Below are 21,239 nucleotides of genomic sequence, written 5' to 3'. Positions count from 1 at the left end.
AGCTAAGCTATGGTATTCTACCCACATGTTATGACTGCAGTTGCATTCTTGAAGGACATAGTACAGTTTTGTACCTACCATAAATGTAGATGTCCGATAGACATGCAACTGCAGTCGGATTTTCCCTCCCTCCATACCCCTCTATGCCTAGGGTCCACTCCTATCCCTGTTACTCTTAGCTGGGGATATCTGTTATGGTGTATTTGTTTTATTGCTCATTTATTTGTTTGGAACCCTGTTTTTGTCTTCCAATTTGATTACAGCCTTCCTTGGAGGGCACCTGGCATCTGGGGCAAGAAACACTGAAGAAAATGGCGTCGGCTGATGCTTATATACTCCAGCCGCTCTGACGTCGGAGAGAAATGCGACATCAGCCGACGTCGGACCCAGACTTTGGAATCCGGCCGACCGAGGGCTGCCTGAGGCAGGACAACCCACATGTTATGACTGCAGTTGCATGTCTATCGGACATCTACATTTATGGTAGGTACAAAACTGTACTTTCTTCATTAAATCGGAGTTTGTATCTGGAAAAACGCTTCTGTGGTGATTGGAAATACTGGTTACTAGCCCTAATAGTGGCCTTTGTGCTGAGACCTGGGTGCATTTTGTTTTTTACCATATTTTTAAGCATGCAAGATTATCAAGATCCTCTTGACACACTGCAGGCCCATTCTTTCTTCACCAGGGTGAAAGCTAAGAGCCAAACCCAGTTAATTCCTTAGCCAAGGCAAGATTTGTATGGCCCACTCATTTCCTAGTCAGGGTGAGATCCTAAGGCCATGAGTTCCTCAGAGAGATAAAAGTAAGATGCTGAGAGAGAACTATTGTTATGCATGGGGGACACCCAGCACACACACACACACACACACACACACACACACACACCCTCACTATGCCACTTTTCTGACCCTAGTGACTGTAACATTTACAATAACTTCTGCCCTAGAAAGAAGTTTAAGTGCATGATTTACATGAACTAATCCCACTGGACAGTGCGCAACATGACATTAATGTACACATATTAATCCCACGGACAATGCACAGCATGACATTGATGTACACATACTAATCCCACTGGACAATGCACGTCACTGATGTACAATTACTAATCCCACTGGTCAATGCACAGCATGACATTGATGTACACGTACTAATCCCACTGGACAATGCAAAGCATGACATTGATGTACACATACTGATCCCGCTGGACAATGCACAGCATGACATTGATGTACACATACTAATCCCACTAGACAATGCACAACATGACACTGATGTTGTTGTTGTATCTTTCGGCTTTTCCCGGTTAGGGATCGCCACAGCGGAACTCCGGTCCGCTAATGATTGGCAGTAGATTTTTACATACCGAGTTGCCAGCCCTGATGCACAACCTTCAACTAAGGTATGCCCATTCACGCATGTCTCCACACAGAAGACGCTTTAGCTGAGAATCGAACAGGACAACATCTAACTGTGAGGCGACAACGCTACCGCAGCACCACCACCGCAGTTAACTGATGTACACGTATTAATCCCACTGGACAATGCATAGCATAACATTATCACAGACTACTCTGTCATATGCCAGACCCATCAAACTCATTTAGGAGTCTGCAGTGCAGTGGACCAGACCACCTCTGTCCCCCCAGAATGGACTCACTCCCTTCCAGTCTCCCATGCCTATCTCTTCCAACTTCCTTTGCCATTTAACATGGGTCATCTGGGGCATAGTTAGGACTTTATCCCTCCTTATGCCACAGAGTCAGGCTTTTCATAATCTGTCTTTGATCATCTACTCAATTCATGTAGTCTATAAATGTTTCTTAATCTTCCTACTGTACTGAGTAGTGAAACTCTTGACTATAGGTTGCTGGCAAGGTGGATCATTCATTTATATTCATATACATTGTTTATATATATATATATATATATATATATATATATATATATATATGTGTGTGTGTGTGTGTGTGTGTGTGTATATACATATATATATATATATATATATATATATATATATATATATATATATATATATACACACACACACGCGTCTGTATGTATGTGTGTGTATGTATGTGTGTGTGTATATGGTATATATGGTTTTGTCATGTTGATGTTGATCCCTGTCTGGAAATTGAATCTTCAAAGACCTGATCTGTATTTTTTTTTTATTATTATTGTTCGCATCAGCATTCATGGCCATATCATGAACCTTAAAAAAAATCATGTTTGGACTATACTGCTAAAACTGGGCTGTTTCTCTGACTTGGTTAAACCCAGAGTGTTCATTATCCTTCCTCTTGTTTTTTTTCTGTTGTAACTGGACAGAGAAGTGTAAGCAATATTAAAGTATCTTTCCCCCCAGGTTGTTTTTATTGATATCTATCTCCATCATAACTATCCTGGTTGGTTATGCTAAAACACTTAATAACCACATTCCTTTGCAATCTATAAAATATATGGAGTGTGGTTTACTTGTTCTTGTGCATGTTGTAGTGTGTTCTTACTATTTGGTGGTTCAGATATTTTCTTTACAGACTAAGTGCAAGATCATTTGGTACTTTGGGCTAAGCCTCCATTTGGTACTCCCATCCCCACAATGAGAACAACATAACGGAAAAAAAAACTCCTCTCAGATTTGAGAATCCCTCAAAAATCCTCCTAGAATTCTGCTTAAGACTTCCTATATAAAATGCAAAATACTTCCTTGTTAAACTATAGCAAAGAGCTATTGTGCTAATACATAGTAGCTCCCTGCTACAGTTCCTAGCATTCACTGCCTGCCTTTTAAGCAGAACAATTGTAATCAGGCTGCTTAAATACTTGCCAGCAATTAATTGTTTTCGATCACCACCTCTTTGAAGTGTCAGTCAACCCCATTGCAGCTTACACTCAGAACAGCCACTCCTTTGCCCCACCCTTTCTACACCTTTGACCTAAGCAACAGCTGGACCCTGACCTATCTCTAAAAGGAAAAGGCTTGCACCTCCCACTTAGATACTCCTAAGTCATATACAGAAGCAATGATGCACTGGAAATTTGTTGACAGCCCTTAGCCATCACATCTGCAGGAATATTACATATTCACATATGAAAGTACTCGCCCATCATCTTGGTGCCATAGTGCCAAGGGATACATTTATGACTGTGCTGCAACTGATCCAGTTTCACTTACTGTACAAGATCATGTGAGGAATCTGCTGGGTCATACGAATGTGTGATTGGCTAATACTGGCGTTCACAGTTTCAAACATTATACATCACATGCAGTGCATATAAAAAGTTTACACACCCCTGTTAAAATGCCAGGTTTTTGTGATATAAAAAAATGAGACCAAAACAAATCATTTCAAAACTTTTCCCACCTTTAATGTGACCTGTAACCTGTACAATTCAATTGAAAAACAAACAAATCTGTTATGGGAAAAATATAAAAAAAAATAAAAATGTGCAATAAGTGTGCCTACCCTTAAACTAATACTTTGTTGTGTGTGCACACCCTTAAACTAATACTTTGTTGAAGCACCTTTTGATTTAATTACAACATTCAGTCTTCTTGGGTACACATGTGCCATCAATTAAAGAGACTCTGATTAACTCCAAATAAAGTTCATCTGTCCTAGTAGGATTTTCCTGACATTTACTCAGTTGCCTGCTACAACAAAAGCCATGGTTCACAGAGAGCTTACAAAGCATCAAAGGGATCTCATTGTTGAAAGGTATCAGTCAGGAGAAGGGTACAAAAAAATTTCCATAGCATTGGATATACCATGGAACACAGTGAAGACAGTCATCAAAAAGTGGAGAGAATATGGGACAACAGTGACATTGCATAGAACTGGGCATCCCTCCAAAATTAATGAAAAGACAAGACGAAAACTGGTCAGGGAGGCTGCCAAGAGACCTATAGCAACATTGATGGAAGTGCAGGAATTTCCGGCAAGTACTGGTTGTGTACTACGTGACAACAATCTCCTGTATTGTCCATATGTCTAGACTGTGCGGTAGGGATGCAAGACGGAAGCCTTTTCTTACACTGAAAAACATCCAGGCCCAGCCAGAATTTGCAAAACAATGCATCAAGTCTCCCAAAAACATGTGGGAAAATGTGTTATGGTCTGATGAGACCAAGTTTGAACTTTTTGGCCACAATTCCAAAAGGTATGTTTGGAGCAAAAACAACATTTCACATCACCAAAAGAACGCCATCCCCATGGTGAAGCATAGTAGTGGCAGTATCATGCTTTGGGGTTGCTTTTCTTCAGCTGGAACTAGGGCTTTAGTCAAGGTGGAGGGAATTATGAACAGTTCCAAATACCAGTCACTTTTGGCCCAAAACCTTCAGGCGTCTACTAGAAAGTTGAAGAGGAATTTCTCCTTTCAACACAACAATGACCCCAAGTATACATCCAAATCAACAAAGGAATGTCTTCACCAGAAGAAAATTAAAGTTTTGGAATGGCCCAGCTAGAGCTCAGACTTAAATCCAATAGAAAATTTGTGGGGTGACCTGAAGGGGACTGTGCACAAGTGATGCCTCGCAATCTGTCAGATTTGGAGCACTTTTGCAAGGAAGAGTGGAGAAATATTGCCAAGTCAAAATGTGCCATGTTGATAGATTCCTACCCAAGAAGACTGAATGCTGTAATTAAATCAAAAGGTGCTTCAACAAAGTATTAGTTTAAGGGTATGCACACGCAACAAAGTATTAGTTTAAGGGTGTGCACACTTATGCAACCAGCATATTGTATGTTTTTTATTTGTTATATTTTCTCCCCTAACAGATTTGTTTGTTTTTTAATTGAATTGTACAGGTTATAGGTCACATTAAAGGTGGGAAAAGTTTTGAAATTATTTATTGTGGTCTAATTTTTTTATATCACAAAAACCTGGCATTTTAACAGGGATGTGTAAACTTTTTATATTGACTGTATATGCTTTTATACAGTTATTGATCCAACATTAGATTAATTGCTCAATTCCTGCCTTCCTTTAAACCTCACTCCTCTACCAAAACATTCTTCTGCTTGTATTGTTCCCACAAATTAAATTTTTTCTATGTAGTTTGCTCTTACCCTTTTCCAAATATCCAACTTTCAGTTCTTTAGTCTCTGTTACAATATTCACTATTTCAAATACAGCTGGTTTAGAGTTTGATTTCCATTTCTAGTAATTCCTTTTTTTGGCAGCCATCAGAATTAAATTTAACAAGGCCTTACTTTGTCTAGGACATTCAGATCCTGTATCCCAGCTCAAAAAAATTATATCCTTAGATATACCCTTTTGCTTACCAAATATTTCTGACTGAGTATTCTAAAGGGAATTTTTAAAGTCTGACAACTTATTACACCCCCAAAACATATGTTCCCAGTTACTTCTTTTCCCATCTGCCTAAGCAGAAATCTTTGGAGTCTGCTTGGAGTATAAAAATATATATGCTAACACTCCCAGGCAAAAAATCCTAAATCTTCTAGACTTTGTTGTATATTTTGGAACCATATATAGTACCTCCCATTGTTTCCTTGTGAATTGCTTATCCAGTCTCTCTTCTTAATCTTCTCTAACCTCCTCTGATTGAGTTCTATTGTTATTATGCAATGTTTTATATGCCATAGTAATAATCCCTTTTTAACACCAGCTTCTGTTCTAGATTCATCTGAAAAGTATACCAGTGCATGTCTTTCATTTAGGATTCCACTATCACTTTCCCGTTCTCTTTGTCTTTACTCTGATATAAATCCCTGATAAGGAAGACAATTGCTAGACTGCAATCCAAATTTCTTTACTCTTCCCATTCTATTACCTTTTCTTCTCTAATTATTTGTACCGAATACCTTGGTTCCTTGCATTATATTTACTCAGATCATGAATAGTTTTCAAGTCCTAAATGTAATTATTTCATGCCTGTAGTATTCCAGGAAAGGCGGTAGTTGTTTTGGAGTTTGCAAATTTCAACCAAACTTTTGTAATTAGTTGTAGCGCTGCTGGAATGACTCAGTAATATATCCCTTGGAAATCAATTCTGCTCAGATCAGTGATACTTCTTATTGAAATTGTACTTTTTAACCTATGCCTAATTATTTATGTTTTTCATTCTTATCTTGTAGACAATGGAAGGTTACATAAAGCTGTCACCGTGAAAACAAAGAGTGGCTCAGCAGTGCATATCATAGAGGAAGTACTCCTGTTCCCTAAACCTGAACCTGTTCAGAAGCTTTTGCTTAATAAAGAGAAGGTAAGTGTCAAACAGTAAAACATATACCTGGCTTGCTTCTCAACACATGACACTGGTACTCAAGATATAAATGTTTAAATGCATACAGCAAGTTGGTATTTATACAGACTACAGGTACCTTAGAAACCGGGATTTGAAGTCATGTCCTGTATATAGGTTCATGGGTAAGTACTAGGCTAGCTGGGTTGCAGACCATTTTAAACCTAGCCAATTTCCATTTTGTGCTCAAAATAACCTATCCCATTTGGTTATAGACTGGCCTTACCCAGCTCATGGTCTATAATTATATATTACCCCTAATGAGAATAACTGGGATAAAACCATAGATAATTTGAGGAGCCCCAATCATGGGATAAATCATTTAGGAGCTGCCTCTGTCTATTAGTAGTACAGGAGGCAGTCCTAGGCTAAATTTTCTGTTTCCCATCCATGGATCCAAGTTGCGTTAGAGTACGGACAAGGATGAACTTTATCTTATTTATTTCTTTATATCTCAATGCATAGCTTTTAACTTGTTCAACAAGTGACCAAAGTTTTGGTCTCCTACATTTCTCGGATATTGTTTGTTTTCTGGTAGTAACTTAAATGTTAAAAAGTGTTACTTTGCAATTTAGAACTGATGAACTGGAAGAAAACAATCTTAAAATGCATGCAGGGTCTCTGAAACTGTTGAAAGTTAGAGATGAGAAAAACTTATGGAGTGGAGGGTAGAGGTTAGAAAATGTTTTGAAATGTGAGAAAAACATGTTAACACTTGCCAAGTGTTATTTTTGTGGCTGGTCACAGAGGGTCATTAAGATATGTTGGCTAGTCTAAATCATGTTTCTTTTGTGGGGACTTTTCTTATTTGACTAATGAGTGTGACAGTATGCAATGTAACCAATATGGGGGGAAAGGACATACAGGAAAAAGGTGTGGGCCTGCAAGCAGGTTGTATAAAAGAGAGTCACTCCCTGAAGGAATGCCAAGAGCAGACAGTGAATAATGAAAAAGAAGGGGAAAGGAAAGGAAACATACTAGGTAAAGAAGAAACTGTAGAAGAAGAAGAAAAAATATGAAGGGGAAAATGTGAAGCGATAGTCTGTGCAGGAAGAGAGGTCAGTAATAATTTTTTTCTGAAGTTCAAGCCAGTGGAAAGTCTGATTTGAGGATCAAGGATTGTTTATACATAAACCCAGAAAAAATATTCAACTGGGGAAAGAGTAAAAATAAAAAAAAAAAATAAAAACTGAACAATATTTCCCCTAAACTTAAAAAAGGAAAAGCAGCAACTTTTGAGTACTTTCAGTAAATATGAACAGTATTATTAACACTGTTAGAAGGATAGGGATGATGGAATGGTGTGCTAAATCGATGTGGATGTCATTCTGTTAGAGCATGTAAGAGTCCTGACAAGTGCAGAAAGACTGCAAACAGAAAAAATTGTGGGGTGGAAATATGATATGGAACTTTAGATGCAAATGGTGTTTTGGAGTGACTGTGTTGTTTAAAAAAAAACTGTAAAAGTTTTAGATGCAACATTGGTAAGGATTGGAAGGTTAACTGCTGGGGATGTGAGGTGGAGAGAACACATTTATAGAATTACAGCATTATATGCATATATAATTTGCAAGGAAAGAGAGAATCTGTTTCACCATATATATTGGATTATGTGGTGGTTAATATGAAATTTGTAATTGCAGGGGACTTTAATTGTAATATAAGGGGAAAATGTAAAAAAGAAAGGGAAAGATATAAAAAATACAGGAAGTGATAAAATGTTGTAAATTCATTAACACTCTCACTCTATTGTTTTGTATTATTGAAAGGTTTGGGGGTAGTAGATGGTGATTCAGCCGTGATGGATTTTTCAGACCATTTAGTTATATGGATAGAGGTGATGGAAGAAAGGAAGTGTATTAAAATAGGAAAGGGAATAAAAAGAATAAATGAGAGATTATGGGATGAAATTAGGGAGTGGGAAGTATTGTTATAGAAGAATCATGTAACCATGAAAGACTTCTACAAAAACTGGTCTGAATGGTGGATTGATTTTAAAAAGAAGTATAAAAAGTATTATTTTTTCCCCCATGGCAGGATGATGTAATAAAGGAAGAGAAAGTGACTTATGGGAAATGTATTAGAGAATTTAGAGAATAATGTGCAAGAGTATTATGATATGTAAAAAGAAATATATAAAAGAAACTGAGGGAAAAATAGGGCACTACTGTTTAGGCAGATATATTATTTACAAGGGAGAAGTCAGGAGGTATCTGTATTTGGGGAAATAGTAAAGGAAGATATTAGTATAATGGAAGAAATGAAAAAAAAATGTAAAATGAGAGGTAAAAAGAACACAATAGCAAATTATGTGTATTATAGCACAACATGTGGAAAACATGCATAAGAGTAAAAACAAAGGAAAATAAGAGAAAATGGAGAGTATAAAAATTGCCAGCATGACTTAAGGAGAAATTTGAAAAAGAAATTACTGTTAGTGAATTGGATGAAGCACTTAAGAAAGTAAATGTTGATTTAGTATCATGCCCAAATGTTACAGGGTATGGAATGTACAGAAAATTAGTGGATTGGCAGAGTGTTTTGTAAATGTACTAAATGAATGGCTGAAGGAAGCATTTGTTTATGAAGAGTTATGTACTGCAGTATTAAAATTTATATGGAAGAAAGAGAAGAAGCATTAAGTAAAAACCTGGAGACCCATCACACTAAATAACACAGATTATATTTTTTATGAGAATAATACAGAGGAGAATAGAAGGAAAGATTAAGGATATTATGGAAGAAAGTATATATGGTATAAAAGGGAAGGGATATGAAGAATTGTTACTGATAGAAAATTGTGGATGATATAACTAAAAGGGAGGATGTGAAACTCATGGTAGGTGATGTTAGCAAGGCATTTATTTATTTATTTTTTAATTTATTTTACATTTGTTTTCCGGGGTAGTCCAACTGGATACAGGTCCATTTACAGCGGAGGCCCGGGGAGAAAAGCTCCACAGTAAGTAAGACATAATTAGACATATGATACTAATACAAGATATATACATAATAAAAGAACGTTAATACAGAATCAAATAACATGGTTAAACATAAAGTGATATAAAATTTAAAATCAGCAGAAAAGATTCCTAAGACTGTAGCAAATTAACACTTGGTATAATAGGATAGGTAGATGTTAAGAGCTTGATACAATAGGACTTGATGCTTTGTGAGATGTTACAGAGAGGTATGGAATAGGTAATAGAATTAGGAGGGTATGTATATGTCAGTATATCAAAGTAATAGAGCGAGAGTGTTATTGAATGGGTGGCTGAGTAAAAAAAATATGCATGAAATGTGATAAAAGGCAGGGATGTCCCATGAGTGGAATACTGTTTGAAGTGGTAATGAATGTGACTGTGAGTGAAAACTTATACAATGAAAGATGGTTGATATATGATGCTGAAGTATGTGGTGATTCCAGTAGTTTTGACATATGCAGACAATATAGTTGTAGTTGCTAATAAAGTATGGATGAGGGAGGTGCTGATTTGTCTGAAAGGATGTTTAAATGAAATGGGAATGACCTTAAGTAAAGATCAAAGTAAGGGTTTGGGTGATGTGGTAAACATTGGGGGGTTATATTTTTCAGTGAATAAGATGGCTTTGGTAGGGATAAAATTTGGGAGAATGATACAGTTATGATGCTGTGGGAAAGTTTTATAAAAGAAATGAAAGAAGTATGTCTTCTGTGGAGGACATATAGGTTAGCTTCCAGGAAAAGGATTATCTGGTGAGGTCTGTATTAATCGGGAAAATAGCACATATGGCGAATGTATGTATGATCCCACAAAAATATTAAAAGGAAATTATGAAATTGATGTTTTCTTTCATATGGGGTTTAAGATTAAATCTCATGAAGGAGATCTGTTGTATATAAATAAAGATGAAGGGCTATTGGTGTTACTAAATCCAGTTGTTGATTCTGCTTCTTTAAACCTGTACAGAGTATTAAAATGGGTAAAGGAAGAGAATGAGAAATTAATAGTGAGAATGTTTAAATGTAAGTTCCAAATGTTCTGGGAGATTATAAGCATAGCAAAAATTGAAAAAATATGTAAATGAAGAAATTAAAAATTATCAAGAAAAAATACTAACATGGAAAATAAAAATTCATGATATAGAGAAAGATAGAAGGATGTGGTATGAAAGATGTGGTATAATAATGTGATGAAACAAGATTATTTTGAAAATCCATGGAAAGTTTACCAGAAGTGATTAAAGCCAGTAAAGTCAGGAAAAAGTGGTGCACCAAGATAACATAGTGGAAGGATTTCCTATGGAGACTAAATAAGTTGCTAGTAAAGGGAAATATGCTGTATTAAAAAAAAGTTGAAACAGGGTGTTTATTTGGTGGGGAGGAAGAGACAACAGAGTTTAATGAAAATAGGGTGGTAAAACTCTGAAAAGGTTGTGTGAAGAAAATGTTTTTGAGAATATTAATGACATAAACAATATTTTATATATATATATATATATATATATATATATATATATATGTATATGTATATATATATATATATATATATATATATATATATATATATATATATATATATATATATATATATATATATATATATATATATATATATATATATATATATATATATATATATATATATATATATATATATATATATATATATATATATATATATATATATATATATATATATATATATATATATATATATATATATATATATATATATATATATATATATATGTGTGTATATAATATATATATATATATATATGTGTGTATAGATAGACAGATATATATAGATATATATATATATATATATATATATATATATATATATATATATATATGAATATGATTATGTATGGCTATTATATGAACAAAAAGAAAGAATATATGAGAAGGGTAAATAAGAATTTATTTTATATAATATGAGTTATTTGGAATGAAAAACTGAATCGGAAATAACAATTCAGACAAGTCCACAAAATGACAACACAGCAAAAGGAAAACGTAGTTTTAAACTCTTAAATAAAATGTAAAAAATTCAGATAAATGTTTATGTTTTATTTAAGAGATTAAAACTGCTTTTTCCTTTTTCCTGTGCCGTCTTTTTGTGGACTTGTCTGAAATGAAAGATCAAACGAAATTTTGTTTAATGGAAAATGGATTTTGGCAGACATATTGTAAAAAATTAGATTATGGTTGTGGAAGTAGGAGTGGAGGCTTGTTAGGAAAAAAATAACAATGAAGATGTTATAAGAGTAAATAGTAAAAAAGTAGAAATATGTAGATATGTGCCTATAAATAGGCAGAGTTTTTAAATATGTAAATATGAAAATAATGGGATTTTTATGTTGTGTAAAATAAAGGACCTCTACTCTTTTCAATAGCTGCTGTGAGATATTTTACTTCCACCTGAGCTAACACCAACTAATGCAGATGGGACTTCGGTCTAATGTCTCATCCAACGGATGACATTCTCGGGAGTGCAGAAGCCCCCTAATTTTACACTGCAGTATTAGGAATCCAGTCACCTGGAGTGGGAAGAAAACCCACAGCCTTCTGGTCTTCCAGCACCAAAGGCAAGTATGTTAGCTCTTCTGTCACTGACACTGCTACGTATTGATGGGGAGGAGCAGAGAGAGGAAACTGTCCAAGGAAAGACTGTGGATGAAATGCTTTCTTGGAATAACAGGAAACTTTAATCTGATTGTAGTACTGTTTGAATTGCTTTACTGCATTACCTTGCCCCTAATTGTGAAAATAATGCCACTTTCTTACTTTTTTAATGATATTAATTATGAGCACAAGGACTCCATCTAGAGAGAGGTGAATTTCAGCCTATCAGAGACAAAGCAGTTGGCTGGGCACACATCTCACACCAGTATGACGATCACTGAATCAGCTGTGCATTGCATCATGTCCTTATCCACTGACCTAAAACCCAGAATTTTATCAGGTCCCATATTAAGTGATGGAACAATTTTTGCTAGTCGAATGCATTTTCCTGTGCTTGTTGCTAGGGTATTTAATAATTCTGCTGTATCTGTGTGCAGTGCATGTACAAAATGGAAGATTTACTTAGACTGTTCACTCCACTGTGAATATCTGTTATCCTTCATAATCTTACGGAGATATCCCTAATTTTGGTCACAGACAGTGAGGACAATGTGACAGGCTTGCTACAAAGTCCATTGAGGTATATGTCTGTTTTACTAACAGTGGAGTCACAGTGTCTTCTGTATGAACCTTTGAGTTTAAATTAGCCCATTCCGGGTGCTAGAACGGATAGACTGCTTGTTGAAGGCACCTCATCTCTATGGTAACAGTCAGATTGGATAATTTGCAAAAACTTTAGTTCTTGGACTGTCTTCAACAGAATGAATAAACTGGTACTAAGAGATCTTCTTTATGGAGAGGCACCAAAAGAAAAGGAGAAGACTAGCAGCAAAGGCAGGCCTGATTTCCATGAGAAAAGGAAGGAGAAAAGAGGTTTGGAGGAGTATAACACATCTATTTTATAAATCTTTCCCCAGCCAAGGTTCCTTAATAATAGCTTAATTTTTTCCATGTCAAATGTCATCCCCCTTAACCACTCATTCATGGCCTGCTTCTCCTTCAAGGCCTGGAACCACAGGGCTGATGGGTTCCACTGCAAGGAAGAAATAGGAAGCTTCTCCTTAGAGCAGGAGCTGTCAAGATGTCTTTCCTCCTGTTCTAATTTAACTGTGTTCTCTCTCTGTTCTGGGATCCTCCAGAGCCATGATGCCTGCTTTTGTGGAGGCACAACTTCAATTTGGTGTTCTCCCAGCCCCCTCAATGTCTAGGGATATGTGAAAAGATAACTAAGCCCCCTTCTTTGAAGTTTCTACCCCAGGCCCAGTTTCAGCACTGGAAGCATCAGAACCAGTAAGTCCATGCACATGTTCTTGGCACACATGGATTTGACTTTCTCGATGTTGATGCCTTTGACACTGGTGGTGACATTGGCTCAAACTGTGTTGGTGCTGACCCCTACTAGGCCAAAAGGATTGTTGGTAAGGGCCAGGTGCCAACTTTGGTCCTGATATTTTTGGGGCAGTTGCTGGTGTTGATGCTCTCAACATTCGATGCCTGTGTGCTGAAGTCTGCCCTGGTGGCCTTGGTGCCAGAGTCTTTGGTACCAATGGTATGTACCAATATTTTTCCCCCTTCATTATCGGTGTTTATGTGGTTGGTACTGATGGTTTCAGACCTGACTACTTCAGACGAAGGTTCAGTGCAGAGATGAACCCAGATTTTCCAGCATGATCAGACACCTGCTCTATCTGTTTCACCTCTAGACACCATTGAAATAGTCTTTAGGTCATTCATTCATTTTTTTCCTCATGGGACAGACAACCTCAGGTCTGGGTTGCCTTCTCCACAGGAGATCTTGGATAAATCTCCATTAAGCCTACCTAGGAAAAAGCTGTGCAAGAGGAGGAATATACGCCCCCCCTTCACTGCCCCCCCCCCCAGACATAGATCTTGATGAGGGGGGAGTTTCAGCTCTAATTCCCTCCATAGGATACCAAATTTGGTTAGAGTCTTGAAATGAAGAGACAGAAGGTATTACGGCTGAGCAACCCCGTTTCCTCTGAGGAAGAGGTCCTGCAAGAAGCCTACAGGTCCTGACCCCCTGTGGCCTGGGTGATGCTCCTGCTAAACAAACTTATTGACCTGGCATGCTCCAAGGTATGGTGGGAGCCAGACATCATGAAGTCAGTTCTAGACAATCCCCACAGAGTGTTGTGGAGTCCCCCAAGGATAGGCACCACTGGAGTAAGGGACCTGTTGTTGACTCCATTGTAGTGCCAGTAGCCATCAAACACAAGACCCCAGAGGACACATAGAATATCTATCCCCCAAACAAAAATTCTACTATGACAGATAGATTGCAAAAGCATGCATGTGCATCAGATGCCTTTTCCAGCAAAGCACTGAGCAAAGGTGGGGTTTCAGAAATATCTGACAGGTAAAACTCTGAAAATTTTGAAACAGCTGCCTTCTGTGTACCCTAGAAATCAGTTGGAGACCTAGGTGGCCACTGTTAATTTCATCACTTTGCTGTCTGTGCATCTGTTACACAATATAGTGGATGGGGCAACTAGGTGAGTAGTTTCAGGTATCGCAATGTGACATTAGGCCTGGCTGCACCTCAGTGGCTTCACAGAACAGTTCAAGGTAGCTTTCGTTAATGCTCCTTTTGACTGAGCATCTTTTCTTTTTGAGAAAAGGTTAAGGATAAAGTCATGCAATGTGATTAGGAGGGCACATGCTCACAGCTGTTGGAGTCAAGATCTCAACCTGTCGGAGGTTGTTTCAACGAAGTCAGAAGAAAGCCAAGAACATCTTATTTTGGAAGTCCCAACAGCTTCAGAATCAGCAGCAGCAACAGCAGTTCAACAGAGGTTCCCAGTGTAAAGGGAGCTTCTCTGATAACCACTGACATTGAGGTTGAGGTGATCCTTCAGAATCCAGACAGTACAAAGCCCTAAACAGTTGCCTGACTGTCCCACTCTGGGGGTAGTCAGGGGATAACTTTACTTGCATTTACCTTCTTGGCTGGCCATCTCACAAGACTGTTTAATCAGGGGAATTATCCAAACTCTGAATTTCATATTGCTGTCTTTTTTTCCTTCATTGTATATGTATATATAAACTGTTATCTCGTAAAGCTTCTCTACTACTTTCAGCAAACTCTGTACATTGTTAATTAACTGCATTATTATTTGTAAGCCAAGTGTATTCAACACCATATTCTCTCTGTAATGTTGTAATTTTCATACAAACTGTTTATTTTTCTAAAATTACTATGCACTTTTGTCAAGCTTTTCTCCCTGGGCTTCTGCTGAAACAGGGCTGTAGCTCAATTGGACATTCCTGCGTAACAAATGTCAAATAAATATTTGTAAAACTGCCCAGACAACCATCCTCCCATCCACTTTTAGTGCCATTCCATCAAAGGAGGGTGTGCCATCAAGAAGTAAAAAAAAAAATCCTCTTAAAAAGAGCCATTCATGGGATCCCACCATATCAGAGATGGTCCCAATACTACTCAAGATTCTTCTTGATGCCCAAAAAACTCAGGTCCTCAGACTGATTCTGAACCCCAGCTGTTTGAATCAATATGTGAAGAAAGAGTCATTATGGTCAGGGTGGAATCTGTTGTACTATTCTTATAAGCACGTTATTAGATGTGCTCTTTGGATCTCCAGGATACATATCTACACACCAAAATAATAAAACCATCTAGGAGATGTCTAGGCTTTTAGGTGGGAGCCAGTCATTGCCAGTTCAGAACCCTGCCCTTTGGTCTCACCACAGCTTACCATGTGTTGACAAAGTGCATGACCCCAGTTGCCACCCACAAGTGACTTTTGGAGATAAAATGATTTTGTTACTTAGATGACTTGCTTATTGCTGCACCTGTAATGGAAAAAAATAATTATAGCAGACAATACTTACTTCAACTCTATCTTTCCTTGGGGATCACAGTCAATCTTTCAAAATATCAGCTGGAAACATCCCAAGTTTTGATGTTCATAGGCTGCCAGTTAGACACAGTGAGAGAGCTGGCCATATCCCCCCCCCCCCCAACAGGATATCCAAAGCTGTAATAGACCTCTTCCAACTTCCACAACTAAATGCAGCTTCAGTTATTAAAGTTCTAGGCCTTATGGCAACCTGTATTCAAACAGTACAACATGCCATTGTCAAGCAAAAACAATCCATGACCAGACCCATAAAACTTTCAAAGACTTGATTGAAGCATCTGTCCTGGTGGACAAACCTAGAAAAATCTTAGTTCTGGAACACCTTTTGCTCAGCATATCCCAACAGGCATTATGACTACTTACTTGGGTTTGGAGGATTATTTGAACAGGATGGTCCAAAGTATGTAAACCACACATAAGGCCAAATTTTACATAAATGTCTTGGAGGTGAGAGCAGTCTTCCTTGTGTTGCAGGCCCTACAAGACCTTCTCTTCCAAGGTGCAGTGTCCGTCCACTCAGACAACATGGTTGTGGTATGTTACATAAGCAAACAGGGCAGGGCCCCCTCCCTCCTAGCCCGTCTGCTGAGAAGTTATGCAGGCTTGGGAATAGGATGCATTTTCACATCACTTTCTAACAGCAATGCACATTGCAGGGCTGTCCAACATGATTGTGGACAGCTTGAGCAGGCAAATCTGCTCCAACATGAATGGTCTCTTAAGAACTCAGTTGCCCTAAAGATTTTTCACTTGTAGGGAAAACTTTGTTGCTATCTCTTTGCTTCACCATTTGACACCAATGCAACAGTTTTTTGCCCATCACCTCCTGAGAGGGATATCCCCCAAGAGACCTATTCACCCAGGATTGACCCCGTGGTCCTGTATGCTTTTTCTCCAATACCACTCACCCCAAGGTTCCTGCAAAAATTCAAGATGTGCAAAGGCAAGGTTATTATCATAGCCCAGTTATGGCCATGCCAGGTTTGTTTCCCCTCTGCTTTGGCCACTTCTAAGAAGAAACACCCCTTTTCCCCTTCCACAGTACCCTCATCTGCTGTCTTACTTATCTGGCCAACTGCACCAGGACATCCAGTCCCTTCAGTTAATGACTTGGTTTATCCACTTCCAGTGATGGCCAGAGATACTACATTCCTACAATTAATTACTCCCTCTCGGAAATCATCTACAATAAACAGTTATAGAGCAAGTGGCTTAAGTTCTCATTTTTGGCAAATAAACAATAGTTTGATCCATTTGCAGCCTCTATATCTCAAATACTGACCTTTTTGACCAAACTTTTTCATGCAGGAAACATTTATTCCTCCATCAAAGTTAATGTGGCTACAATTTCTTCTTACCACCAATGTTTTTTCTCATAATCTTTAGGCTACTACAAGCTCTGTAAAGCATTTTTAAAATGTGTTCCATTCCAGGGTGCCATCAGTTCACCCTTCAGAGCCCTTGCTTAGGTCGTAGTTGGAGTGTTTGCATGCTCACAGGATTGGGCAGATGTGGGCAATTTAGCTTCAATATCCTGGATATACTTAAATATTTCTCATTCTCAAGCATATTTAAGGCACTGTCAAAAAGTGCATTTTCTGTGAGCATGTATGGTCATGCTTGCAGCTTCTGATCTCATTTGTAGAGCATTTCCAGTAAATCTCACCTGTATAAAACTGCAGTACCTCACAGTTTAGGGGCATAGGGCTGTGTCCATGTACACTGAATATTTGTGGTCCATTTTTAGTTTGTTTTAAACAAAGCTTTGAGATATTTGTAAATGTAAAATAATAACAATAGGTACATTTTGATATTTGAACATTATTTTGTGGCACTTGGGGCGATATGGCCTAAGAAAGGGATATTTGTATGATAGGGTGTTCTGATCCATTACCCTGCCTATAGTGCCATTTGACCATGATCTAGCTCTGGCTGAGTATGGAACTGAGACAGGCAGGCGGGAAGATGGATTAGATCAGAAAAGTAGAAGATTATCAGCATATGGAGGAACATTATATTCAGGGCAGTCTGATGGTCTTGAGCAGGTGCGGCTCGTGCTATACGACTGCGGGACTGCAGCCCCCCCACCTGTAGAATGGGTCCCCCACCTGTAAAATGGATAAAATAAGTTTCCCATTCCCCCCACCGTAGAACATATTAAAATAAAAAAATTATTGGATTCCGCACATGTGTGTTCCTGACTGCTGTGTTAGGCAGACCAGAACCCAAAGCATGCATGCTTAGGCATTCCTGAGCTCCAGACTGCTCTGTAGGCAGTCCAGATAGGAAAGGCAGGAAACTCTGCCCTTCCAGCCCAGAGGTCTGTGTGGTGATGACCGCACAAACCGGAAGGTCACCGGACTACATCACCCGTAGGCTGGACCAACAGCAGGAGGCTCCAGCCTCATCACATCTCGCGGGAGACCCAACAGCATGCACGGGCCATTATGGAGGACCAATCGGGCTGCAAGATGGCTATGGAGGAGCTGGGCTGAGGACAGGTGATCGCTGCGGCAGACGTAGCTGAGACAGGTAGGGTGTTTATGGAGGACAGAGAAGTGTGTGTGTGTAAAATGCCCCAGTTGCTTCATGGTGGTGGGTAGAGAATAAGGCTTGAATCCTGTACCTTGGGCCTAAGTGACAAGAACCTGAATTCCCTACCCACCACCATTTATAAAACATTTGCAGATTTTTGCCTCATATTTGTTCTGTTCCTCATAAAATCTGTGGTTTCTATATTTTTGTTACTTAACCCAGTCAGTAGTGCAGTGGTGCAGTGGTAGCAGTGTTGCCTGACACCTACGGGTTGTCTAGTTTGATTCTTGGTTGGGGTGCCTTCTGTGTGGAGTCTGCATGTTCTCCCTGTGTTTGTGTGGGTTTGCTCTGGTATCCTCAGTGGATATCTGTCCCTATTATTTGGACTGTATTCCCCCATTATTGGCTTTGTCCAGGTTTTTTGTGCCAAGGTTGAAAGCTATGGTGATAACTGAACTCACTGAATATGTTTGGGGCTGTATTCCCCCATTATTGGCTTTGTTCAGGTGTTTTGTGCTAAGATGTTGACAGCTATGGTGAGAACTGAATTCACTAAATGGTAGCCATTTAAGTTTCAATCTTCCTGTCTTTTATAAACATAGATGATTTGGCATAGTGGTATGTTGCTCTGGCTGTTTTGCAGAGGGTCCTGGGTTCAATACTTGGCAGTGAAATGTATGGTGGTAACACAGCATTTTATTCTAGCAACTTTCCAACATTACAGAAGCAATGTTTAAAATGTGTCCTTGGTTTTTGGGCTTTTGTCCCCCCCCCCCCGAAATAAATGTTGGCTTTTTCCAGATTTCTTGTGCTGCAAAGTTCAGAGATACAGCTAAGTGTCGAGTTGATTTTAGAAGGAGCTGAGAGCTGCAGGGGAACAAAAGTTTAATGCTGCTTATGCTGAGTCGGCTTACATTGTAAATAGCACAACAGGTAGTGTACTTGCTTTTGATGCAGAAGGCTGTGGGTTCTACTCCCACAGTAAGTAGATCCATTGCTGATACTGTACTCTGTTGTAAAGGGGATGGATGCTGCAGTCTTCTTTGGCAAAGATACCTAGTAACTATGAACCTGTTATCAGTTTGCCATCCATTCCCTATTGCGATATTACTAGCATTATCATTTTTTAATGCAACATAGGCAATTTATTCCTCAAGGGCAACAGGCACTTTATTTGTAGATGAAACAATGACATATAAAGTTTTTGCTAGCAGTAACCTCTTAATTAGTTAACAGATTTCTTTAATGTGGAATTATTTAGATGACTTTTACTTCTTCAGAGATCGTGCATATTTATTGATACTGGTAGACTGTAGAAGTCTGAGTAGACTTTTATGATGGAAATGTTCTGAATTGTACAGTTTTGTCATTGGTGCATGCATTTTGTTTCACTGTTTACTGGAAAAATGTTCAAAACAATAAATTTAAAATGCCCTCTAACTGTACTGTATTGTACAAGGAATATAATTTAATACAGTCAGGAAAGTGTATCAAAGAGCATGTATATGTTTCGTGTTCAAGGGGCCTATGATTTGAAAACAGCCCAAAATGAATCTTTATCTGCCACTGTTTCAATGAGTGTGAGTTTCAAGGGCAGAGAAGTTTTAATGCTAAGTCTATTTTCATTGTGAGACTGCATTGCTTTGTTTAGCAGATATTTATTAGGGTTTATGCTATAAAATATAAAATAAAACTTTCAAATGAAATCCATATCATCGCAGAAGTAAAACAGTATGCACATTACAGTGTTTATGGCAAATGGGGTGAAATAACCAAGGAATGGGACATTGGAATGGCTGCAGGGGGGACGCTCCATTCGACCATGATTTTGTGAGGGGGGAAGGGCAGCAAACAGCCCCGGCTGAACTATACCTCTCAACTGTCCAGAATTTTGCAGAATGAATAGATTTTTGCTTCTTATTTTTGGTTTGTTCCTCATAAAATTTGTGGTTTTCTGCCAAATCATTTAGGAATGAAGTCACTAAATAATGACAGACATTGAGTTTCAGATGTCATAACCTTCAGAAAAATGCATGCTAAAGCAAGACCTGTTATTCTATCAACTGTCTTTTTAGTACTGTTTGTATGTTCCCCCAATATATTTGGCCTTATCCAGATTTCCTGCATTAAGAGGTTGAGAGGTATGTACAAATAAATTGCTTTATAGAATTAGGAATATCCAAACCTCTCAACTGTCTCCAATTTTGGCTCAAAATGTTGCTCTCCCCCTAATAATCCCTCTGCAAAATGGCAATTTTGGAAGAAAACGTGGAGGGTTTACAATTATAAATAACTGTAATGATCAGAGTTATAGATTACTTTTATTTCAGAAATGCATGTAGATGTTCTTATTTTGTCAGCTGCTCAAGTTAACAGTACTAATTTTAAAAAGGTGTCCCTTCTTTGACAGATTCCCAGTTGTATTGTGTGGCAATTTTATATTTTTACATCACATTTTTGGTCTGTTTTTCATAAAATTGTGGTTTTCTGGCAAATTAGTAGCAAATCATTAAAGATTGAAGTTAGAAAATAATGGCAGACATTTGAGTTTCAGATTTCATACCCTTCAAAAATTCATACTAATGCAAGACCTACTACTATTCTGTTATCTTTCTTAGTTTATAAGAGCAATATTTAAAAATTGTCTTTATTTTTGGGCCTGTGTCCCACTTCTATGTATGGCTTTGTCCAGATTTCTTGCTCTGAGGTTGAGAGATATGAGTGTTAGAGCCATCACCGTCAGCAAGAGACATTTCAAACTCTGACGTGCTTGTTGCACTCCACTCACCATTGTAGTGGCTCTGGATGTGTCCAAGCAAGTCAAGGAGCAGTTATGCAGTGTAACTGTGCAGAGTATTCCCCCCATCCAAGGTGGACCACAAGTATAACTGTGGCTTTTCATCTGTCCTTGATT

At 38.1% G+C, this 21,239-nt stretch overlaps 1 protein-coding gene across 2 annotated transcripts in view; it reads left to right on the top strand.

Annotated features, from left to right (window-relative positions):
- SEMA4B (semaphorin 4B) overlaps nucleotides 1-21,239 on the top strand; it is a 1,355,182-nt gene that overhangs the window by 1,290,211 nt on the left and 43,732 nt on the right. For both annotated transcript variants that reach the window (XM_044078286.1, XM_044078287.1), the window contains one exon: nucleotides 6,114-6,241. In XM_044078286.1, coding sequence (XP_043934221.1) covers nucleotides 6,114-6,241 — 128 coding nt within the window. The remainder of the gene's footprint in view (nucleotides 1-6,113; nucleotides 6,242-21,239) is intronic.

The sequence above is a fragment of the Protopterus annectens genome, chromosome 7.part0 (genome assembly GCF_019279795.1).
Source record: "Protopterus annectens isolate FY-2018-M chromosome 7.part0, PAN1.0, whole genome shotgun sequence".
In the NCBI taxonomy this organism is placed as follows: Eukaryota; Metazoa; Chordata; order Ceratodontiformes; family Protopteridae; genus Protopterus; species Protopterus annectens.
This window is presented reverse-complemented; position numbering and strand designations above follow the sequence as displayed.